Genomic DNA, 26,135 nt, shown 5'->3' on the forward strand with positions numbered 1-26,135 from the left:
CAAATTGATCACTACCTGTTTAAGCACGACTGACAGCTTGGCAACATTAAAAAAAAGACCTCGTTGATAATAAATCTAACATCACCTCTTGTCAAAAGAACACCTGGACACAAAAATCTCCCAAGATGAGGAGTCTAAGTTTGCAACACATACACTGACGAGGACCTTTCAGATTTCATGGCAATTCTAGCAAGCAACACTATGGTCAAAACACTATTTCCTTTTGCCCATTTACAAAATTCAAACTTACTGTAATCCATTCCTCTGATCAAAGGCAGGGATCATAGAACTGGGATGCTCTGACATCAGAGCAACAAGCAACTGCAAGACATCCATTAGATTGTCATCCTGTTGAATAAAAGTTACAAATTTGAATTAAAAATGCATGTACACTAGAACATTGTTTTGGTTAAAAGAACCACTACAAAACATTTCAGAATGATCTAGAGAGTAATAGTAAATCAAGGACCAAAACAACTTAGGCCTGGATCAAAGGAGCTACAGGTCTGGAAGGCAAGAGCAGGAGAAAATATTACCCAGAAAAACTTTATTTTTTAGACTGAAAAGTGATACATCTGTGTCTGGGATGTAAGCCTTTGACAGGGAATGGACTATTGGACTATGCTATTTCCTTCCACACACATGCTCATCTGTTTGCATGTATATTTTGCCCTCTTTTACTGTACAGGAGCTAGAAATAAACTGCTGCACATTTTCTGAGGCACAGGGTGATGTTTACTGCAAAATCTCTACTAAACAAATGTCCACCCCAGGGGGAAAGAAAAAAAAAATACCACCACCATTCACAGACAACATTTAACATGGGTAATTCAAGCTGCTCAGTAAAGTTTTCCATACTATTAGTCTAAAGCACTCTAAACTACAGTTTATTAATTTGTTCCAAGTTAATTATAACTAAAAATAAAATAAACCTACAAAGCAGCAAAATGCAACTGCCTTCTTTTCCCATTCTTTGTGGTATTAAAATGAAAGCTTATTAAAAAAAACAACACTTTCCAACACTTTTGAACAAATATTCTGATTCCTTCTCTTAAAAAAACAGTTTTACTCCCCGCCCCCCCAAACACCTGTGTTCACCTGATTATATTATTACCTTATATTACAGATACTATCACTGATGAATAAGCCCTATGAGAAGGCTGAATTTTACTTTTTTTCTTGACGTTTTTCTGTGGGATTCAGCATTCATGGGTCTTTTAGACTTGACCATGCAAACTGCTAAGACAATTAAAATACCATCTCCTCATCTGAAGGCTATATAAAACTCCTGCTATTTTGGTTTACTCTTACATGTTACCAAAAGTCTTATTTTTTACATCTCTCTATAAAGTAGAATGACTTACATTGCTTGACCATGGTACTACCAAGTAGTAGTAACCAGCAAGGAGAATAAAAGGACAATATAGGTGTAAACAAAAACAGAAAAAAATCCATACTGCTTGAAGTTAAGTTCAATTAATTCCTTATTTTACCCATTTCAAGCACCCTTACAGAGATGAGATCAGTTAGATTTATGTCCCCATTTCCCTTGTCTTTGATGTTGCATCTGGCATAAAGTGCCTTTTCCTGGTGCTAAAATATGAAGATGCAGATGTATCAGTGGTAACCAACATTTTCTCCCAATTAAGTTTATATGCTGCTCTTAGATGCCATTAACATACATCTTTATTTTTAATGCATGTTTTCAATTTTATTGCTTTATTTAAGAAGCAAAATAAAAAGGAGAGAAAAACAAAACAAAAAGTATTACTTAAGCAGCATAAACCAAGGTTTTGTCTTTTTTTTTTTTTTTTAAAGTCAGCCTCACCATCTGTTTTTCTGCTTGGTAAATCGGTTTGCAGAACAACATAAGAAACCATTTTGACTTACTGGCTTAATGAACTTCAATCTAACATTGAACATAGTGCTTAAATCACTGCAAGAATATTGGCAATTCAGCACACTACACTGAAGAGTTGGACAATGTTCGCTACTTCCTCTGCAGAGCCACCTTGTGGCATAAAGGAGGTAATACTTGAAAATATTAAAATATTTGGTGGCCACGAACAGCAGTAGTAGTACCTCTCTCCCCCACACACATCCCCCAAATTAAAAATTACCTCATGTATAGTGAGCAGGTAATTGAGGATAGCCTGCAATTCATCTTCTTTTATTCCATAGTCCTTTAAAAACAAGCACGTTTTATATATCATCTTTCAAGTACAAAAGTACTGTTCCCAAAATAGCATTATAACAAGCCATGGTTATACACAGAGCAAGTCTCATAAGACAAATTTCTTTTCAATTGGTACTATAATAGCTTCATAGATGGAAGGTAGCTTTTTCCCTGCCCAAAAAATATCCACTGAAGCTTACAGAAGTGCATTAAGACAACTCAAATACAGGCATAAAAATAAGCTAGATAGTAATATAGTACATGAAATTGCTAGAGTAACACGTTAATTGATGCAGATCATTTGAACTGAGAGCTTCCTATTAATAGAAGAATTACGTTAAGGTGGCAAAGAGGATTCAAAAGTAGACCTGGATGTTTAATTATAAGCCTGTTAGCTATGCCTATTGCTGAGTTTGCTTCTTATTTTCTACTACAGAATCCTATCTTCAGTTGCTATCAACTTTGCAGAAATGTACCTCATTTATGGCATCTATGTCAGTAATATGCTTTAAGTTGAAAATAAAATAAAAACCAACAGTTTCTAAGAACAGGATGAGGGAAAAGACAAAGCAGACTTCTTCATTTCCAGGGTTTTTATTTTTTAATGCAATTCTCTCCTTTCCCAAAAAGATTTTTCACCACTGTGTACAAATAGAAAATTTACAGAAGAATCGACCTTTTATGATGGGAATGCTTTTTACTTTCCTTGTGAAACTCTATCCAAAACTGTCCAAATTATAAATCTCAACAGACTTTTTTTAAAAAATAGATAAAAATGAAGCTAACAATTAATGAAAGTCTTTTGGAGCTTGATAGCTAAATTGTCCCTTGTACTTCAATTGCAGAACATCCAATTTAAAGAAAGATTATGGGAGTCAAGAGCAGAACCTTTCTGGTAGTTATTCCTCCATACTGCTGGGGCTAAGGGTAGCAGCACAGAGGGCATACTGGTCCCTTAACACCACAAGGAAGAGGGGAAAAAGGAGCTAGATTCAAACACAGAAAAGACAGTCTACAAAAGGAAGAGAAGAAGAGAGATATCAGAGCTTACAATAGGAAAGGATTAGGAAGAGTCTATAAGCAGTAGAACTGCTGAACTTCAATATTCCTCTAATGCCTAACAAACAGTTGTGAAACTTATTGATAAAGTCTTTCTTATCCTCCTCTGTTCCACTGGCCCACAGCATATAATGTCCAATGTTGCTCTTTAGCCTTTAAACACTTCTTCTGATGCACATGATATTGTTCTTGTCAAAAACAAAATATGGAATCAAATACTTACTTCCCCAGTAGTAAACATTTTTAAGTTAATGATTTAACAGCTACACTTTTGATACATGGCTTAAAAGGGAGAAAAATGCATCTGCTGTCTGTGCTAAGAGCCACAGCAGAAAGATGCACTTTACATGGTATTTCTATTTACTTATTTGTTTACAAAATTCAACATGCTTAGAAAAAAAATGCTATATTAAAGTGTATTTCTTTATGATAGGAAACTTAGATATCCTATCATAATTCAAAGTTATCCTACCTTCATCACTAGCTGTTTAATGAACATCAACAAGAATGCTCGCAGAGATAAAATCTCTTTTTGAGTAGGCCGTGGCCCATCTAAAAAGAAAAGTAGATATATGAAATGCAAATTAACAGTTGTTATTAGTATAGGATGCATTTTCACATAAAGAAAAATAAAAGCATTTTCTGGGTGAAGAGGGCACAATTCTAAGTAAAGTTATCTTTCCTCCACTTCAGACTACAAAATAGTAATGCTGTTATTAGCAAAATGCCCAACCAGTGAGGTTCTAATAAGACTTTTATTAAGTACAGTCTTCTAAACCCCTCTAACTTTTTTTCATGATTTCACCACTTCCTTGCAGCATCTATGAACCAACTTCATGCAAGGAACAAGACTGATGAGAACTTCATGTCAGAATTTCCAGATTTAAAATTTTTGCAGTTTACTATTGTTTTTAAAGTTCTCCTGCTAAAGCTCAAAGGAAGAACTATATGCCATTATTACACATTGCCTATACACACAACAAAGATCAACCTTACAACGATATATATAAAGATTACCTTTGAAGCCAAAGACTTAATTTGTTAACTCAAAGTCAAAAGGACTTGCTTCTGCCATTCCTATGTGAAGCAGACTTTCACTGAAACATTTTAAATGCTCAAACACTGAGTAATTCCCAGGAGAGGCAAGGTTAAAAAAACAGGTGCAACCAAAAGCCAAAACCTAGTAAAAGCTTTCATACAGAAAGCAAATGAACTGTTGCAAATACATTTCCAGGGATAGATCAACTAGCAAATGTAAGTGATCATACGGTTTTATACAGTATAGGCCCACAGGCATATTTGGTTTAAGAATAATTATTTTCCACATAGACCGGCCTAGTCAAAATAAGCGATTAAACTGTATTAGTAAGACTATCCTACACATACACTTGCCTCAGGCTCAATAAATCAGTTCAGAAACTAATTAAGTAAATCCATGTCTTCATGAAAAAGAAAGGAGAAGACACACATGCTTTGCTCTTTACAGCATGCAAAATACTACAAAACAATCTTTGCAACCCTCTAACAGGAAGGGTTGGTCACTTCAAGAAGTTGAACACATCTAAGTACCACTCACTCCCAGTACATCTAGCTCTCTTTCATCACCTGCTTCTCTCTCTGAAATTTCAGAACCTTTCTTCATTACAGAAGAGAGTAGATATAAGCCTTCCTCCCTTTGCCAAGGCTGTGTGCCCAACCCCATAAAACACAGAACAACAATTAGAAGAGTTGTAAAGCCATGCTTCCAAAAAGCATTAATTCCCTTATCTGTGACAGTTCCATCTGTATCTGTTTATGTTATGCCAGTGCACATTTCACTTCTCCCAGCTCCTTTTACACTACTAGATTTCTGAGTCCAGCAGCTATTCCCATTGTTTTTTTCTTAGGATCTTCTGTGTTCCATGTCAAGGACAAGTACTAAACACCTGTTCTAAATTTCCTGTTACTTCTTTGTCTGGATTAAGAATACTTATTAAGCAGTTTTCCAACAAGTTCAGATCCCTACACCTGTCAGACTCAGTACGCCTGTTTTCAGCTATACTGCTATTATAAATAGATCTTACAAGCACTTAAAGCCTATCCAGTACTTGAACAAGCTCCATAAAGAGGCCACATCTCCAGGCACAGCTCTATACTTTCAAAACCCTACCATTTCTCTGACCAGTTCTATCTAGAATTAATTCATGTAGGTCTTTGGTGACAGACGACATGACTTCTGAAGAAAGTTTCCATTAATTTCTGAGAAAAAGCTTTCAAGAATATCCTATGAACAAAACCACACTGCTCGAACTTTTCGTGAACCCACCACATTAAAATAAAATTCTTTCTTGTACATTTACAGTTCTGTTCTATACATTGTATACAACATTTTTTAAAAACAAGCATCAGCTTGTGAGAGTAGAAATTAATACATACCTACGCCCTTGGGAGTTATACCACTGCGATCCTGAGGATTCACTACCCAGTAATAATACTTTAGGGTGTGCATGACCAGAAGAACAGTCCCAACTCGCCGGATTGCACCATATATGTTAACAGTGCCAACGAACTCCGTGGATAAGTAAGTGTAGAGGATCAGCTGAACCTACAATACCCAATCAGGAGATCAAAGATCATTACAGCAAAACTGCAGCACATCAGACAATTGCATCCTTAGATTTCCTCTGCATAGCTCAGTCACAAAGCTCTTAAAGCCCTTGCAAACTGATAATGAAAATTTCATCTTACTTATAGAACTATAGAGTGCTGTGGGTTTTTTAAGTTGGTCCACACTCATAGGAGCATGAAAGCATAGTATTCACACAATCACAGATAGCTGAGATTGGAAGGCACCTCTGGAGATCATCTGGTCTAACCTCTCTGTTCAGAACAGGGTGTTACGGTTTAACCCGGCAGGTAGCTCAAACAACAACACAGCCATTCGCTCATACCACCACCCCCAGCAGGATGGGGGAAGAGAGTCAGAAAACAAGTAGGACTCATGGGTTGAGATAAAGACACTTTAATAGGACAGGGGAAAAAAAAAATTATAAAAGAATATACAAAACAAGTGATGCACAGCACAATTGCTCACCACCAGCTGACCAATGCCTAGTTAGTTCCCAAGCCGCAGTACCTCCCTGGCTAACTCCTCCAGTTTATATACTGAGTGTGACATCGTATGGTATGGAATATCCCTTTGGCCAGTTTGGGTCAGCTGTCATCCTGGCTGTGCCTCCTCGCAGCTTCCCGTGCATCCCACCATCACCTTGCTGGCAGGCCAGCATGACAGGCTGAACAATCCTTGATTGCTTAGCAGCAACTGAAAACGTCAGTATGTTATCAACATTATTTTCACCCCAAATCCAAAACACAGCACTATACCAGCTATCAGGAAGAAAATTAACTCTATCCCAGCTGAAACCAAAACTCCTTCTCAATCTACAATATTGGGTCAGGGACTCCAGAAGTCACTCCCAATTCTGCTCTGCAGAACGCTGCAGGTCTCCAAACCCCCTGCAAACCTTGGGAGTCTGCAAAGCTTGAGAGCTACATGCAGAAAAACAGAGTCTGAAAACAGTTCCTGTATGATTTCTGGTGCGGAGCCAGGACCTGTAATTCTTGGATTCCAGGCTTAGTCTCAACACTCCCAAATTGATAGATCATAAGAATAAGCAATTTTACCTGGGCTGGGATATGAATCCATATTGCAGGATTAAGGAGAATATGATCACACAGCTGCTTCAGCAAGGGCACCCCATTGTGTAAGTTGCTCAGGTATTTTGAAAAGGCAAGGCAAAGTTCTAGTACAGCTCGGGTAACATGGGCTTTGGAAGACTGTAAAAGAAGATCTGCTTAAGGAAGAGCCCTGCAACAGTCTAGGAAAAGTATTAATCTCAAAAAAAAAAAAGCAACATTAATGTAAGACATCAAGAACAATTTGCTTTACCTTTTCTAGGCTATATCCTATCACAAGGAAGCCCTTGCAGGAAAGCATCTGTTCTTGCATAGCAATGGAGTTCTTCAACAACTCCATGATGAAAGCCAATAAAGTAGAACTGAAAAATATCATGTTTTAGTATGGAAAAATGTTTTAAAGGGTTACAATGAGACAGAAAGTATTTTCAAATTAACACTTCCACCACACAGCCCAGAGATACATTTAATGTTACATAAATGCTCAGATCAGAACTTTTAAAACAAAAAGCAAGACTACATTTTGAAAGCTCTAACTTCTTAAAATGCTTTTAATTCATGCATTTCTAACTTGAAATTCTGGATTCAGAGATAACCGTGCAATAGAACATTGTGATCACCCCTTCTTAGCAAAAATACGGATGTAGATCATCTTTAAAGAGCCATGAAACTACAACTGGAATGAAACAGAGCAAGCTACACCAGGATTCGAAAAAGCATTCCCTTTGCCATTAATACTATTCTTTAAGTTAGGAGCTCCACCAGTTTCTGTGCCTGGATGTTCAGAAGTTGGACTGAGCTGAAACAGAGCTGAAACCAGAGGAAAAGTCTGGCAGTAACACTGCCGAAAGTCTAAAGGTAAAAAAAAAAAATTTCCAAGGAATTTTCACGTAGCTGAAAAAATTCATCCTTCCTGGAGTTTCTTTTTAAGTCCTCCCAAGTGGATTTTCTGCATGGCAGGAATAAGCTCAAAAGATTTGTCTATAATTCTGTTACACAAAAAATTGTAAAGTAAAAATGTGTACAGTTTGACTCTGTGTGGACTTTCATAGAAAATTTGGTACAAATAAACACTTCACTTTGAGGTCCTGCCCATAACAAGGCTACTTCTTTTTTTTTTTTTTAGACATAATTCATTGTTGCACAAGACAATTTAAACTACTATGCCACTTAATAAAGCAAGAGGTAATTTCCTTTTCTTAAAAAGAAATAAAGAACAGAACACAGTAAGTACAGGCACTCACCAAACAGTTGTGTCAACGTGGTCCGATGAATATTGCCTATAGTCCAACTGTGCAAAGAGAGGGAAAAGTACCTGCACCCCTCCAATGGAGTGCAGGGCACTTTGGATAGAATGTGTTAAGACTGCTTTCACATCCTGACAAAGAAGAATTAAGAAATATTGAAATCTCCCATCAGAAACTGTTAAAAAGTTTTTCAGAAATAGTTTGAAATGTCTTCAATATAAAAATTGTGTTATTACCAAATAAAAAGACACAGCAAGAAGTACAAACTGGCTGCCACAGCCACACTAAATGCCCGCTCTGGCTGACCTACTGCTTTAGACACAGTCTACAGTGTACGTCCTCAGATGAATATACAGGACGTGACTTGCAAACTCTAAAACAAGTCTTTAGTAACAGAGAAACTCTAGAACAGAACACATGAAAAGCTTCTGACAAAACATCAAGACATTCAAAGCATAAGTAAGAAAAGGGTATCATATCAACAGGGCAAAGGATGGGAGATAGGTAATATCTGTAGGGGAATGAACATGTCAGACATGAGGAAGAAGGATTTTTTTGAAAAGCTAACACAGTCTTCATAATACTGACATTTTTTTAGGTTGTAAAACTGATAAAATAAACTTTTTTCTTAGGATTCTTGTGCATCCAAATTAATTCAAGAAACAGGGGAGGTAGCAGCAGGGACAACCCAAAAATACCAACCTATCAGCACTTCCCTATCTTGTCCAAATCCCTATACAACTTGATTTTTAGGCTTTCAGACAGAAATCATTTGTATCTTCCAAATGTATGAAAATGTTGAAATACCTGCAGCATGAGGGCATGTGGTGAATGAACAAAAATAGAAGGGTTATCCTTAGGGGATGACTCTAGACACAGCTGTGCATCTGTAGCCCTTGGATTGTACATAAAAGCAATAGCACTGGATAGTTTGCCATCATAGAGCAACAATTTGTGATGTTCAGCAAGGAAGAGATCACTTTCTGCCTTGAATTTGAATGTTCCCTGGATTGGAGAGCAGGGTTGAGGAAGGAAAAAAGTAAAAAAAAATTAAGACGACACACATTAGGAATACAGTTCAGAACACAACTATTGCCAAAAAAATGACTAAAACATCGCTTCTTCAATCTAGCAATATTTCAGAAAGAAGGCGTCTCATAAGAACATTGACTAACATTGACTCACGGTCAGTTTTACAGAGTCAGAGCTGCAGAATTTGTTTTTGACCCCTGAAGAGTGACATTACCAAAATGGTGGGTAAAAAGAAACACATTAGCTAGGAAACAGAATGACAGTCAGCAATGTTCACTCAGAAGGAACTAATAATTGAGGAGCAGATAGAATAGGAACCATCTTTTTTAGCGTATGTTTGTACAGCTGCTAGGGAATAACAGTCTTCAATTAGTGCCCCTCGGGCCTATGACAAAACAAATAATAAATCACTGCAACAAAGCCAATCCTCAACATTAACTTCACATGCTAAAAAAAAAATGACTAGCACAATCAACTATAAAGCTACATTTCTAAAACAAATACATCATACTTGATCTAAAGTTTTCAGCCTGAATAAAATAGTGAACCTAGCCAGAGATAACAGTGGTGTTCTCCCTCTCCCAACCACCAACATGGAAATTTCGAGAAGTAAACAGGAACTCAAATTGATTTTTTCATAAGAAATTAAATAATTTAATTAATGCTTACTTGTAGTTTGTTAGGTAATACATAGGTTTACAGAAGAAACATGGAAGAGTTTAATAAAAAGATGACACACTAAGAAAATTTTTAGAATGACAGAGATGTCATTACATTGTTAAAGTCCACCATAAAGAGTCTTATCAGAATGAAACTTTGGAAATTTTACAGTCAATTCTAAGATACCTTATATCCCAGACCAAGCTGATAAATGGCAAAGATCTGAGCAGCATTGAGAGCCTCACTAAAAAGGTAAACAGACGTCATTTGTCCACAGAACACTCGATTGGCATCTGCTGTTTCTGAAGAACCCAGGAAACATTTGTCAAATGTCTGAAAATGAAACAGAATACAGTAACAGGGTTTAATCTACACTAGATGAGCAAATTATGCAAAGAATATACATATTATCATGGAATATTATTATTAAACAAGCCTTTGAGTGTCTCAGCAGAAACAAATTTTAAGTTCTGAGATTTATAAAAGCAGAATCTACTCCTCTACCAAAAAGCTATTAATTTTATTTCAGCATTTTTTAAAAAGCATAAAATGGTGGAGGATTACTAATAGAATGGCAAAGGATATCTATTTAGTCCATCAAGATGATCAACTAGAGATATTAGTATACAGAGATTACTTACGTCACTGGTGTTGACAAACCATGTTATTTCTCCATAAGATGCTAGTTCCCCATTCACATAACATCGAAGTTCACTATTCTTCCAGCGGTTATAGATGTGCACTATAGTAACCATATACCACTAAATGATAAGAAAACAATTGATACGATTCTATAGACACTTAAAGTAGCTTAAGCATTAAAGTGGGGTACAGTAGAACAAATTCAATCTTAATTCACATAAACAGTTGAAAGATTTATGTTCAGTCAAAAAAATTAAGTCATTGGTGAGTTTTCTTGCATAGCTATGTCAAAGGATAATTTGCCATTTTTTCCACAAAAAGTAAACACAGAAGCTTAAAAAATATTTATGGCATAGAATTCAAAAAATCTTCATGGCAATGCTGAAACAAATTTACACTGAAACCACTGTGTAAATAAGTTTTAAGCTGGGTTACTCTTAGCATGATGGACTACTGCAAATGTTGTCATTCCAAAGAGCAAGGATGGCTCCAGACTAACGACTTTCAAAGGCTGTGCATGTCAAATTATCACAAACAGAATCCATATTTACAGCAAGGGATTACTGATAAGAAATTCCTGAGGAGGCCTGTTCTCCCACAAAATGTTTACACCAGTTGCTCCAGAAACATTAGCAGAATGTCTATTTGAAAAAGGAAACATTTTCAACATAGCATAATACTACTTAACAGGTAAGTAAGCCTTGAACATCAATAATGAAATCAAATCATATTTTAATTCTTACATTTAAAAAGATACATAGAATATAGCACCAAATGCAAGGAGACTATTTTCTGGACAACCTGAATGAACATAAAGTGTAACATCCTTTCAAGAAGGAATCTGTTGTTCTCCCACGTGTAAGAACACCAAACCCTTACTAATGGTCCTAGCTTGATTAGGAAATGTGGGTTAGTAATCATGCTTTCTTAAAATAACATTGCATTTGTCCACATCAAGTAATAACATAAAGGGAAACCTTAGCAAAACCCTTTAGGAAAAGGAGAAGGGAATGTCTGGAGGTGGGAGAAAACACAGTATAGACAGAGAAGTTAAAAATCACAAGCCTTTTAACTTTCAAGCTGTGTGTATGTACTCAGAGAACTCATACAAATCTCACAAATTCACAAAAACTTCTGGTAAACTGCATTTTCTAGCTCTTTCTTACACATTTCATCAGTAAAACTAAAAAGAAGGGTTCAGAACACAAATTTGTTTTGCTCATTCCAGCATAACTGTTCTTATACAGAAAGATGAGCCTAATCAATAGTTGCAACACTCCCCCTAGGCTACGTCTTTAAATTCATTAAACCTGTTTGAAAGATTTTATTAATTTTACTCACCTTTTGTGGCTTGAAATCAAATTTCACACAATGCTGGAAACCTTTTCCCTTTGATTTTATGGACGTTACAATCAAGCAGCCTCCAACAAAGTGAGCAGAATAACCAAGTCCTTTGTTTGTTCGAAAACTAACAAATTAGAACAAAATCAGCACATACGCAGATGGAAGCAGAAATCAATGAACCATTAATATAAACTGAACATCAGAAATATGGTTTTACATAATACTCACCAATATAAGTAAGGCTTATCCTTATCCACATTGATATTATTTCCAGGATCCATTCTTAGCCAAGTATGGAAAGTAAACCCATTCTGGTACGGCCACTTGGCTATAGGAGGTAAGGCAATAGCCTAAAGAAAGTAAAAAGTTATTCATGTAGAAAGAGCAACATCACAATAGTGTAGGTATTCAGGAAAATAAATCATTACAAAAAGCAGCCAGACACAGAAAGAGAATCACATACATTTCACTTAACGGATTCTTTTCTGTCTTGAAACTCATGTCTACGTAGCATTCCAGTCAGAATATGACAGGCTTCTAAACCTCCTTAGAAGAAAGGTAATATAATCCCCACCAGCCAAAATCTTAATATCAAAATTAAGATAAGTGTTTATGTTAGCTCAAAAGCTCTTAAGTTATAAACTATGTGGCGGGGCCCTTTGTTTCAAACATTTGGGTTTTATTGTATGTGTTCTTTTGTTTGGTTCGTGTTTTTTTAACATTACTGTTAACACTGTTTTGCTGCACAGATTTGCAATACACACTTCAATTAGGACTGCCATAACCTCTGATCAAAGATGCTGTCCAGATGATCAATACCAATGAACAAAAAACATCAAAGAACTTGAGTGTCGCCAGACTCCTTGTTATGCTCCCATGCTCCATTCAGCTATCCCTGTCCAAACAAAATGCCATAAATCCTTCACTATACCAGCTAACTAATCAGTCTGCATGTCTTTGAGCCCAACTTTTGGGAACTGGTAGCACTATAATTTGGTTTAACTCACAATGGATCTTACGAGTAATTATATTAAATACTTACTTACTCTTAATTTAAAAAATATATAAGAACATTCACGTTAAGGTTACTGAGGCAACCCAATATCACATTCAACACATTAGAAGTTAAATACAAAAACAGTACACAAGCATTCAACACATTAGAAGTTAAATACAAAAACAGTACACAAATAGCCAAAAGCAAGAAAAACATATCTGTCTATTGCCAAGTTCTGTTGCATGTGATAAACATATAAAACTGCAGAAGCAGTTTTTCTAGTAGTCTGTGTTTTTCAGTCTCAAACTTTCATTCAAAAAAAATTTACTATGTCATCAAGTTGGTGAAACTTAATCTCAAGCCACTGAGGCAGAAAGGTAATGGCTTTATGTGAAGAAAACTAGAAAGAGTCATATGATAAATCTTATTCAAATCTTATCCTGATTTAAGCATGAAAGTTTGAACATACTATTTCATCCTACAATTCTAGGAGCAAAAGTGTTGATATACTTAAATCCCCACAGAAGATTCTGCACAGCGTTTTCCAACTATGTATTTAGTTTCAAATTATTTTTCAAGTGAACACCACAGAACTTAAAAATAATTCAGGCACCTGAACAATTACAAAAAGACTAATCATTGTTAAATTTAATCCTCTTTCAGTATTATTCAATCTATAGATGTCTAGGATCCACGTTTTCTCAGAGAATTCTTACAAGCAATATATGTTATTCACATCATCTGATCATTAAAAGAACTAATAAATGGTGCAACTACGGCCACCTCCAGTTCAACACTTTCTGTGGTTTCACTAGCAAAGGTTTCTAGATGTAAGGCTGTATTGGGTTTCCATGGCAAGGCTTTGGCGGCGGGCAGGCTACAGGGGTGACTTCTGTAAGAAGCTGCTAGAAGCCTCCCCCATATCCAGTACAGCTAACTCCAACATGGACCCACCGCTGACCAAAGCTGAGCCAATCAGCAACTGTGGTAGCACCTCTAGGACAACATATTTAGGAAAGGGAAAACACTGCTGCACAACAGCAGATGGAAGAGAGGAGCGAGAGTATGTGAGAGAAACAACTCTCCAGACACCAAGGTGAGTGAAGGAGAGGGAGGAGGGGCTCCAGGTGCTGGAGCAGAGATTCCCCTGCAGCCCCTGGTGAAGACCATGGTGAGGCCAGCTGCAGCCCATGGAGCTCCACGGTGGAGCAGACATCCACCTGCAGCCCATGGAGGACCCCATGCCGGAGCAGGTGGATGTCCCCAAAGGAGGCTGTGACCCCTTTGGAAGCCTGTGCTGGAGCAGACCCCTGCCTGCAGGGTGGCCCGAGATCTGTGAAGAGGAGCCCACACTGGAGCAGGTTTGCTGGCAGGGCTTGTGACCCCATGGGGGACCCATGCTGGAGCAGTCTGTTCCTGCAGGACTGTACCCTATGAGAGCAACCCATGCTGGAGACATTTGTGGAGGACTATCTCAGATGGGTGGGATCCCATGCTGGAGCAGGGGATGAGTGTGAGGAGAAAGAAGCAGCAAAGACAATGTGTGATGAACTGACTGCAACCCTCATTCCCTGTCCCCTTACGCCACTCAGGGGGAGGAGGTAGAGAAATCAGGAATGAAGTTGAGCCTGGGAAGAAGGGGCAAGGTGGAAGGGAACATGTTTTAAGATTTGTTTTTATTTCCTATTATCCTACAGATTTGGTTAGTAATAAATTAAATTAATTTCCCCAAGTTGAGTCTGTTTTGCTCATGATGGTAACTGGTGAGTGATCTCTCCCTGTCCTTATCTCAACCCACAAGTCTTTCATCATATTTTCTCTCCCCTGTCCAGTTGAGGAGGGGAGCGATAGAGCAGCTTGGTGGGCACCCGGTGTCCAGCCAAGGTCAACCCACCACAAAGCCACTCTCACACACACTGGGTACTAACACAAGCACCATTCCCACAGAAACATGGCAGTGAAAAGAAGGCAGATTCTCCTTGCAATAAGATTTAACTGACTGAATTGAGTGGGTGGGGGAGGAAGCCTCATTTATATCTGTTCTTTATGTAATAGTATTTGTCCTTCTATAGTGATAATGCACATTTATTATAAGCATGATTTATTTAGGCATAATGTAGGTGGTTAGGCAGAGAAAAAAATTTGGTTAAAATTCTACATATATGACAATGACAGATGAGACAAAAGAACACCACAAATTAAAATAACCAATAGCTGTAATAGAATAAAAAACAAACAAACAAGAGACTTAAAATATCTACGTACTGCAGCACTTTTTCCTGGAAAGTTGAAGAAGGCATCGGGTCCATACTTCTGAGGCATGTGTTTTAACACAGACAATAACTTCCCAGCATGTGGTGGCTGACAAAGAGAATTATTACACTTGTAAATAAATAACACACACCTATAAGAAAGAAAAGGCTATACACACAAAAATGAATTTTGACACATTTTAAAGCTTTGCACATGAGTAATACTCTGCTCAGACACTTAGCACTTTCAATAAAGAGTTATGGATACCTTCACACAATACAGAGTAGGTAAACTGAAATACAATTAATTAGATAACTAAATTAAGGACCTAGAAGCCAGAGACACTTTCATCCAGCATAAACTAAACCTACCCTGAATGCTGGTTCCTCCCTCTATCTGTTCATTCCCACCAGCGCTACCATTTGTGTGGATTTGCAGTGAGCTACAGAAAATTAACTGATCCAGCTGAAAACTAACTTAGGAAAAACAAATGCAAACCAAGTTTTAGTTACAGCACTTTTGGATTGTGGCTGTGTGAAACCTGTGCCAGCACAAGGGAGATGGGGAATACCCAGGAAAAGGGAGAAGGAGGATCAGCAGACAGGACTATTTTCATAGGATTACAGTCATATACTAGATTAAAGTGTCTCTGGTTACATATATCCCTTCATATAAGTCCATGGAGAAAGACTGAAGTCTCAAGGACAGTTTGGAGCACCTAAACTGAGTGTTCTGTTAGTGCCAATACTTAACACTTCCCCACCACCACCCTAATTCTGCACTGCTTTTGTTATAATACTCAGCAACTATAAACTCCAAATCAAGTGTATGAGCTCACAACAACAGAAGTACAGGAAATGCTGGTCATTGTGACAGAGCAATTTTGTGCATCTTCTCTTACCACTTCATAACTTTCCAGCAGATCTATTTTTAAACTATGATTTTACACTTCTGATCTTTTTCTGAAAGTGCCCTTTTTCCCCTCTTGTAAGCAGCCACTCTCTGAAAACTAAGCATTGCATGATCCCTTACAAGTATTTCAAATGTACCAAAATTACAGTCAGATAAACAGTGCTTCATGAATCTGAATTATAATTGAGGAGGAAACACTGAAAACTGCTTACATGTCTTCAGCACTATAGAATTCAACTAGGTAACTTATGTTGTAGCCAAATACTTTGTATCTTTACAGCACTGCTGATTTTAAGATTTATGGAGTTGTGCAACTCCTTAGCAATGCAACTGTGGCATTTTTCTCTTCCCTTCCTCTATGTTTGGTCTCTAATAAAGAAAGGAAATTAAATGCAAATAGCAGAGAGACAGGAAATGAAAAAAGTTAATGTTACAGAGACAACTTTAATTCATCTATGGTTAAGTATACTCTGTATGTTCCACTATTAAGTTTAAACCCTCTATTAAGTTTAGAGTATTTTTATTTGTGCAAGTTAAGATCTCCAAGGTTATTTCTTTCAAAAGGTCTTTTAAAATTTGCTACGTTATTTATGCATACTGGTTTCTATATTGAATACATTTTTTAAAATTATTTGAAGTAGACAGAGACACTGTGCTACCTTTTCTCTAAACTAGGCAGAGCATTTAGAGAAAACAGAAGCTGGATTAAAATTTGAAACAGGTAAAACAATTTTTAAAATAGTTCCCAATTCCAGAACAACAATTTTCTGTTAAAGAAAACTTGTCTGGGGGCCTCTACAATATACACATCTTTACTTTAGGGAAGGAGGTTCTCAACACTAAAAGGAGACCCTCTTCTCCCTTTCTAGTTCAAACAGGAACAGGAAAAAACACATGATACTAATTTTTACCTGGAGCTTATTTCTTTCCTTTCAATTTCTGCCACAAATTCTCATTTCCCTAATTAGATAATTTTTTTCAACGTTCAAGTAAAGAAGAACAATGTGAAAATAGCAGTGCACTGAACTGCCTATGTAGAGTTTTTTTATTTATTTCTCTCTTTTGTCTTAAAAAAAAAATTGTAATCCTTTTTCCTTCAATTTCATATGACTAGAATGACAAAAATAAAAACATGTGCATAAAAACACTTGCTTAGAGTCACCATATTATTTCCAGGTGTTCAAAGAGACCAATCCAGTCCATAGATCCAGGAGGAAATTTAATGTCAGCACTATTCTACTCTCCGTATTTTAATTGCTTGCAAGCAAAAAGATTCATTGATACAATACCAGAAAGCATCCTGTATTTCTTGGTACATTTAAAATTTGTTTATTATAAAGATTATAAAACAGCCTTTTAACTCGTGTATATTACGAAAAACATAAGCAACACTACAAAAATGGCTTCAGTTTTCTGGTTTTTTACCCATCTCCCTTTTTCTCCTTGAAGCTTGCTGAAGAATAACTTTAGCTCTCGAACTGTCAAGTTATAGCTAGCCAACACACCCAGCATATCCACTAAGAGATCTGAAAAGGAAAAGAACAGCAACATAATTGCTTAATAAAATGTGATGTCAAATTTCTATCACTTAATTAATAAATATGTCCATGAGATTTTACATAAAAGTAATAGTTTGAGTTGTACACTGGGTGAAACTCTACCTGCAATCATGTTGTCAGCTCTATCAATCCTCTTGAGCACTTGTTCAACAAGCCCCACTTCTGTGCATGCTTGTAGATTGCGTATACTTTTCTTCAAGATTGCTGTAAACATGCTCCAAACCTCAGCCTGGCAGGTGATGTCACACTTGTCCAGCAAGTCTACCATGCAGGTGATGCCCTCTCCTTCTTGGATGATAAAGTTCATTTCCAAGTCAAAGTGGCCCCCAACAAGCTTTCAGACAAAAGATTAAAAAAACCTTAAGACAATTGTATCAAAATACCATTCCATGTTTAAAGTTATTCATTCTACAAGAAGAAAGCTAACAAAGATGTAAACTAAAAAAAAAAAACAACAAACCAACAAAAACATGAGGCAAAATACCAACATATCAAATCTTACTACTTCCTCTGTTTCAAGTTCTGTTTGAGATACAGATGTCCTGAGCTGCCCCGTACAGATGAAAAGTGAAGAGACCAAGTGAGTGTTCCAAAGCAGGTGAGAGAGCCCAGTCAGCTGAGGTACCTTAAATGGCCTGGGGCAGCCCTAAAGCTTTCCTTCACATGTGCTTACACTCCTCAAATAAGACAGCAATTCTACCCAAAAGGAGCTGATGCACATCAGAAATATTGCCACTTATAAACACTTAAGAGTCATTCCTGAGATACTGAATAAAGCTAATTAAGTACTACTTGCCAATTTCATTAGTAGCCACAGGTACTAAAAGGAAGCAAAGGCTTGCTATATTTGCATGAATGTAAAACAGCAGCACTGTTTGAAGCCTTTGACTGTGCTTTGGCTAGGGCACTTAAATCCTGTTAATATTTCAGGTGTCCTAGATGCAGGCTTTGTTTAAACACACACCAAGTAACTAAACACATATGCACATGCCAAGGAGGTGGCAGGGGGCAGGAAATAACCTGCTTCATTCTGACTTGTGTACTCAAAAATTCTAGTTGAAGGAAAGACGGACTGTACTAACCTAACTCCTCTACCCCAATTCCCCCCCATTCCACTTTTCAAACTTCTTTTGGACTTTAGAACTGTGTTCAACTTAATGCTTGCCATGCTTGCCAAAATATCCATTATATACCAGCACACAAATAGGAATTCAGATAGCATTTATTCAAATGATCAAAACAGACTCATGATCAAAAGTATTTCAGCTCATTCTCACTTCTATAAGTTTGTCTAATAGAAGATGTTGTTTCTGTCCTACATGGCATTCCTTTCACAGGCTCTGACCAGCTTCAGTACTGTCACTTGCCGAAGTCATACCATGTCAAAATTGCCCCAAAATACATATACTAACTTGCTTCCATATTAGCTCCGACAGCTTCTCTCAGCTGGTCAGGATCTGAAGATAAACTTACCCAACAGAATAGAATATATGCTCTTCATTAACTACTGAAATTACCATACATTTTCCTCAAGTGTCTAAATCTTGTCACTTTGAAGAAGTAATCTTTGGTCTTCTGGGCATAAATCAGTGATGCCAAACACCAGTAACTTTCTCTGCTTCTTGCACTTTTATGACAGAATAGACAATGTCTCATGGCAACAAATTCTAAACAGTAATTTACACTTTTCCATTTTCTCCCCTCTTGGTCATGAAAAATAATTATGCAATTTACTATCAGATGCTTCCTAAATATCTAAGGAAACTACAGGAACTGAATGGGGAGACTTAAATTATATTCCCAGTTTCTCTATATCAACTCACACTGCCAACTCAAACAAATCTATCAAGTCATTATCATTCTCCAAGCCTCAGTTTTCCCTTTCCTTAAGACAGAGCAGAGGCCTACCTCAAGAAAGCTCTGTAAGGTAGAATTCTAAGGGAGAACGCTGAGCAGAATGGATTAACACAGAATTATTGCAAAACAAATGCAAAGAAAAAAGTACATCCCCTTGGGAAAAAAAAAAAAACCTGGACAAAACATTAGAAAACTTAACACACATAACCACTGTTACACTTTATTTTACACTAAATTTATCATCCTCTACAAAACTGAGGTATTCCTCAAGACTCCACCCTCTCTCTCACCATCAAGGTAAGTAACAAAGAAAATACTGCATTCTGTGTACAGACAGAATAGCTGAAGGTTAAATTCTAGCCACAAAACACTTGCTAATTCTTAATGAGAAATTCAACTCTGTATGCATTTGGTTTTAACTATCAGCCAACCATCAATTATCACACCAAAACCATACATGGCAACTAGAGGTGACCTTACCTTCACCCTATAGTCTACACCACCAATCTTTCATTTTTGGCTAGATCAGTAACCACCCATCCAGGAAGCTGTCAAATTAGGTTTCCAATCTAATCTGCAAACATAAGCATTTCAGCAAGTACGTTCTAGAAATAATACGCTATGGTAGAAATAATTACCATTTTAAAACTTCCTTTAAGGCAAGTGAGGACAAAAAAATTGTCAGAGAAAGCAATATACCAAAAGCACAGTGCAGCTGATGTACTGTATGTATGCATACCCATTAGATACACATAAGCACACACACCCCACACCCCCCCGCCAGTATTTCATATTAACCCTTTCTAATGGTGATTTGAAACTGATCAACCTTCAAAACACAAATTTGTTTCCAATGACAGGGATCATAATCCAGGTCCATGCATTGGCTAGTTATTATCTGAGCTGCAGTAATGGCTGTGCACAGCAAAATGTAATCTTCCCAAATGTCACAGTAAGTTATGAATATCTGAGCAGCTTAATGCACCTTACTAGCCATGAAGTGTGAGAATGTAATCTTATTACCTTTTTTATGGTTGTATTTTTTTGAATAATGTAGCCTTTGAACTGATGTATAGTCTTTCCTTGCACTTTAGCATGATTTGGTCTCCTATGCCACACAGTACATTTTTCAAAATTCTCCAATTCAACGTATTTTTAAGTCCTATGCTGAGCTGCATAAACAATCTTTATAGCAACCTACAGGGTGGCATAACGTTTTCTTTCTTCAGTATGTAAGTATAAGCTTACACGAATGGTTTTAAAGTGCAGTGTTCAAATACAACCTCACAAATTTTACATTTTGCCAGTTCTATTTACCTTTGAAAAATATATGAACTAAACCAATAGCTCAAGATGTTTGGTAAAATGTTTCTACATTTAGCTGATTGAGAACAGGGAGAATACTTTATAGCAATTTTTAACTAGATACTCAGAGAGCATGATTCCCCCCCTTAGAGAACCAAATCAATGAGAAGTCAACATAATAGCATTAATTTTAAGTATAAAATAGCACTACATCACTTCTAAACAGAAACAAAAACCCAATTTAAAAACGCAAAACCTCTCCTTGCAATGAACCTTTCACATAACATAAAATGGGAGAAGTGATCCAAGACTGGTGCACTCTTTGGGTGAGCAACTACCAAACTACAGTATGCAGAAAATAGGTCAAAATAAACAGAGTCAAGCTCCACTTTCCTGAAAGATCATGATCTAGATTATGAATCTAATTTAAAGTCATTTCTCCCAGGGGCAAATATAAAATATTTCAAAAGCTTGTAAGAAAAAGTGAGGAAAACTATTTCAATGAACAAAAAAAAAAAAAAAAAAAAAAAAAAAAAAAAAAGAAAGAAATCAAGTCCAAGACCACAATCAGCATTTCTCCTGGAAAAGCCAAATTGGCTATACCTGGGAGAACTATAGGGCAGATCTTCATAGTTTTACCTCAAACCACCAAAAAAGACTTCACTTCTACAGAGCTTTCTCATCTTTCTGGTTACTAGATAACAGGACAAGACAAACATACTTGTTTTGTTCCCTAAAGCCAGGAATAAAGAACTTCTAACCAAGCAAACTGTGACCTCCTTTTTCCTCAAGATGTTGATTTTGTAATCTCAGAATTGTTTCTTCAGTATGTCCAAAAGAAGAAGTATGGACAATGGCTATCCAATGGAAAATGCCTATCCCATGAAAAAAAAAAAAATGCAAATAGGCCAGTTCTCTCTCAGTGGAAATTTTAAAAATTGAACTCACAAAGCTGTGTGTACAAAGCTGATAATTCCCCAAAATCTTCTATTCATAAGAGTAAGGTACTTATACAAGATAAAAACTAAGAAAAATGTGCTGAAGATAAACCAGTTGCCATTTCAACTATTAAAGGTTTGATATAGACCCTACATTTTACCTCTGTTGTTACTGCAATTTTACATCATTTCACTCAACCCTAGGTTAAAAACAGCAAACAAAAAAACCCCTATGTTTTCCATGCCTCAATGATGAAGTCTGAATGCAGCTTTTGGAGAACACAAACACCAAAAGGGTGGCTTCATTTTAGCCATTACACTTTTAAGTAACAATAAATATAATATTCTTTGCCTGCATTTACTCTTACCTTCCACCAAAGTAATAACTCACATCCTGGACTCCATCCCCTTTCACATATTCAGAATCTCAAATCAAATGTACTGCTTGTCAAAAATACATGCCAAAGATCTGGGAAGTATAAGAACTAAAATCTCTTTTGGGCAAGGATCTCATAGGATCATGAGTGATCCCAAGCCAGTCAAATCCCCTGAGGGCACACAATAAAAGTCAACACCATGGTACACATCCTGGGTGGGATAAAAAGATGGTTCTGATTTGGAAAGGTCTCTACAGACCAGAAAAGGGAAAAGGTGGGGGGAGGGAGGAGGAGTATAACTCAAACATAGTAATTTGCAGCAATCCATTCTCTGCCCCTCACCCTTTTCCATGTAGTCTTTCCTCTTACTAACACAACACTTGGAGGTGAGAAAATAGTAAAACACAAGTCCTAAGAGGAAATTTCGTAGGAAAACCTGTTGACAGTTTGGATAAGTATATCAGCATGTATGTCAAGTCAGTGAAATCATGACAAACAGGGCTCAGGCCCAGAGAGGTTATAGGGAGGTACAAAAGGGACTGAAAAAGACTGGATGTCAACCTTTATTTCTTCAATATATTACCACTGTATCAACTGTAATGCAACCAGAAAAAATAAACAAAGCACAAAGAACTGTGGGATGACCCACTCATGAAAGGCAAGGTCATAACCTTCCAGCAAGTGCAGATGATTTAAAGCCATTTGCTACCTTAGCAGTAGCTCGAAGTTTAAAGTACTGTGAGACCATGAATATGCAAGAGACCTGTGGCTTTCATGGAAGGGAAGATTCTAATCCAGCCTCTTCTGTAAACATCCTCCTAAACCTTGCTCCAACTTTGGACTTGCTTTCTTCCATGTCCAGAAAAAAAACAAACCCAAAACAAAAACCTCAAAACAAACGAACAAAAAACCCAAACCCCAAAAACAATCAAAAAGCAAAAAGGTATTTCCACAAACCACAAACTTTTCCTACTGATATCTCAGGCTGAAGTCAGTTTCCCCACACCCAACACTACCCAACTGTTACACTACAAAAAAAGAATACTAATAGTACTCATCTCCTCTGCTTTCTAAGGGAAAAAAGGTGGTGAGGGAGGGAAAAAAAAGTACATTTTCTCCTTAATTAGCCACTTTCTGTCCTGCTGCCAAGTTCCTAACAAAGCCTACACCTTCATTTACCTAGCAAACAAGAGAGGTCCATTTTAAACCAGGAATATCAACAGTGTCATTGCACAGCAACACTGCACCCACTTGAATCTTGATTCTTTCGTATGATTCTGTTCAATACTGTTATTAACTATAATCAAAGCTAGATCATTCAGGGAAAATCATTCCCATTGCTTCTCTTCATAGTGATGTAACATGCATGTTCTGTATTAAAATAAAATTTCTCCAAATCTGTCTCTCGTTTGGAAACTGCCTAAAAGTACATTTAATAAACACTCACAAGGTGTTAAGAGTCTACTACTGCCACCTAATGTTGTATTTGAAACCTTTAGCCCAGCTTTACACGTTTTTAATATAGTGTCTCAGCATGGTATAACTCTCTTCCTCCACAAGACAGCTTTATGTCAGCAGCTTATACCTCATGCTCTGTCACAATGAAGAAGAAAGCTGTATCTCCAGGAAATAAGACTGGACAAGATTAGCAGAAAAGTTTACATTTAAGTATTGGTTTACATAAAACCAGAGTTTCTTCAACTTCACAGCTGCTAACTACAGAAGGCACACACTTTACCCAATTTACACAGGAAGTTAATCTGAGACATAACACAGTTCAATAAAACTTTTCTTTAAAAAGGCACTGAGCTATGTCCATGTATACATTAAAATGACTCTCTCGGCCAAATTAACTAATGTAAAGAAAGCAAAATTTTTGTCCAGCTAGGTACAATACATCTGAAGCATCCTTATGGTGGTGACATTTACCTATGGCTTCCTCCTTCCCATGGGCAGGGGGGAACAGTTTTAAAAGATAATTATGCTGTAATCAATGAAGTTGTATTTACTCTAGCTGCTAATCTAGTATTTTCACTCTGCTTGCAAGCCTTTTTAATTCAAATTAGTTCACTAACACAATCAGTTCTGTTTGTAGTGTGCAGTTGAAGCCCCAGTGCAAGCAGAGCAATGCAAGGAAGAATTAACACTATTAATTTAGTATTTTATACATTTGGGGTTTTAATCTATTTTAGAAAAAGCTTTTAGAATTACTTTTTTTAAAAGTGCATACCAAAAAATGAAATTCAATCTCTGTCTTATAAAGGGAACAGTTTCAGTTTTAAGCAAAATGGTTAGCAAAGTTAAATTTTATCCTACAAAAACAAACAAAAAGAGACCAAAAAAATCCTACATTTATTTTACCAGTTTGGTATTCATTCAAAAAATTATCTCAGTACAAACAGCTCAAATTAAACACAACCACCACGCTTGAACTCAGAACAGTTACAGCACTCCATACCATTGTACACAGTGCTTCTGTCTTCCCTTCTGGAAATTCAACAGCAGATTCAAAAAATGAAAGATACAGACAAGTCCAATATTAGGGATTTTACCCTCCTCCCAATCTTTCCTGACCCATCGAGAGGTGGGACAGCTGATAGAAAAAGGATTGCCAAGAGCATGACACAAAACACAAGTACTAGGGTCCTAGGGAACCACACTCCGACACAGAACAAACAGTGGGTACACGCAGCAAACCTGCGGGCCGTTGGACAAGTTTGGAGAAGAAAACAGGAGACAGTTTTGGATTATCTCCCAGCTTTTGTCCAAAGCACAACACTGAGCATAGAGGTGCTTTGCTCATGAGGAGGCCATGCAACTATAAGCTTTATTTCAAATCCCTGAGGAAGCAAAAGACTACCAAGTTTACCTTTTGCAAATCAAACAATTTGAAGACAAAATTTCAACACACTCCAAATAGTGGCTAAAGGCGTACTTACAAAACCTGACAGTTTTCCGAGTTTGGCTTACATTATAGATCTCAACAGATAGTAACATAGATCTAGACTATAGTTAAATCCAGATGAAATTTGTATCTTTCCAATGCCTGTATTAAGAGCATTAAATTATACTTTTAATTTTATTAACTTTTTTCAGTGTACCTTAACCTGTGGTACCATTTAAGACATACAAGATAAGACTCCAAGAGATGGTTTCATAATATGCAAATTTGTAGCTCGATACAGGAAATGAAATATCCTAAATCTTTACATCACATCAGATTTGTATGTGCATTGAAAGCAAATAAATCATTTAAACCATGATACAGAGAACCTTTTTAAATTTGCATTTATCTACAGTAAATACTGCCATGTTCTTTAATAGCTTGCTACTGCAATCTTAGCAAACTAATGATTTATGGTTTTGACATTTTAAAAATCAGAAATCTGTCATTTTATGACATCCAGTATAAAGTCAGCACAAGTCACATTACTCTGAATTTAAACTCAAATACATGAAACACACATAGCAGAGCACTGTACCATGCTGTGTATTTCATTATCCCAGCACTTCACTCCCTAGCTCCACTTCTAAAAGTTATCTAACATTTTTATTTGAATTTGCAAGAATATTAAAAATAGAATTTTTTTCAGGATCCAGACACATGTAATTTCATCAAGCACATAACTTTTTGCCAAGTCTGGAAATATCACCCATCAATAAACAAAAACACACTGCTATAATCTGAGAGAAACAGAGTAACCATACCTCAGTCACCAAGCTGCACAGGTCTGCATCCTGTCCTATCCTACTCCTTCCGCTCAAAAAAGAAGCCCAGAAGATAACATTTCTAATATCATATGAATCAACAAGAAGCCCAGAGTAGGGAACAAACAATACAGTCAGAACGACTTCACAGAGAATGCCCTGCTTGCACCTACCTCCATCAGTCAGGACATTCACATCGTATGCCGCAGGTAGAAGCAAATTCATTCTGCCCATAGGCAAAATCAGGAACAAAACAACCAAACACAACTATACAACACTGACACTACACCTGAGTAAATATAACTGTAAGTTTACAGCTAGCTTTTTTTAATTATTATTTTTTTAATTACTTAAATGTAAAAGATTACCAAAGATACCTGCTTTCTTTCAACCA

At 36.8% G+C, this 26,135-nt stretch overlaps 1 protein-coding gene across 3 annotated transcripts in view; it reads right to left on the bottom strand.

The window, feature by feature from the left end:
• Window positions 1–26,135, bottom strand: part of LRBA (LPS responsive beige-like anchor protein) — a gene marked incomplete at its 3' end in the record, with an annotated part of 428,602 nt that overhangs the window by 367,219 nt on the left and 35,248 nt on the right. For all 3 annotated transcript variants that reach the window (XM_081999652.1, XM_081999651.1, XM_081999650.1), the window contains exons 2-16: window positions 17,659–17,890; window positions 17,423–17,523; window positions 15,098–15,193; window positions 12,064–12,185; window positions 11,833–11,959; window positions 10,491–10,610; window positions 10,036–10,182; window positions 8,965–9,162; window positions 8,155–8,288; window positions 7,164–7,272; window positions 6,899–7,051; window positions 5,651–5,819; window positions 3,708–3,787; window positions 2,121–2,183; window positions 251–348 (exon numbers count right to left, since the gene is read on the bottom strand). In XM_081999652.1, coding sequence (XP_081855778.1) covers window positions 251–348; window positions 2,121–2,183; window positions 3,708–3,787; window positions 5,651–5,819; window positions 6,899–7,051; window positions 7,164–7,272; window positions 8,155–8,288; window positions 8,965–9,162; window positions 10,036–10,182; window positions 10,491–10,610; window positions 11,833–11,959; window positions 12,064–12,185; window positions 15,098–15,193; window positions 17,423–17,523; window positions 17,659–17,890 — 1,949 coding nt within the window. The remainder of the gene's footprint in view (window positions 1–250; window positions 349–2,120; window positions 2,184–3,707; window positions 3,788–5,650; window positions 5,820–6,898; window positions 7,052–7,163; window positions 7,273–8,154; window positions 8,289–8,964; window positions 9,163–10,035; window positions 10,183–10,490; window positions 10,611–11,832; window positions 11,960–12,063; window positions 12,186–15,097; window positions 15,194–17,422; window positions 17,524–17,658; window positions 17,891–26,135) is intronic.

Source organism: Phaethon aethereus (genome assembly GCF_964289735.1).
Source record: "Phaethon aethereus genome assembly, chromosome: 4".
Taxonomy (NCBI): Eukaryota; Metazoa; Chordata; class Aves; order Phaethontiformes; family Phaethontidae; genus Phaethon; species Phaethon aethereus.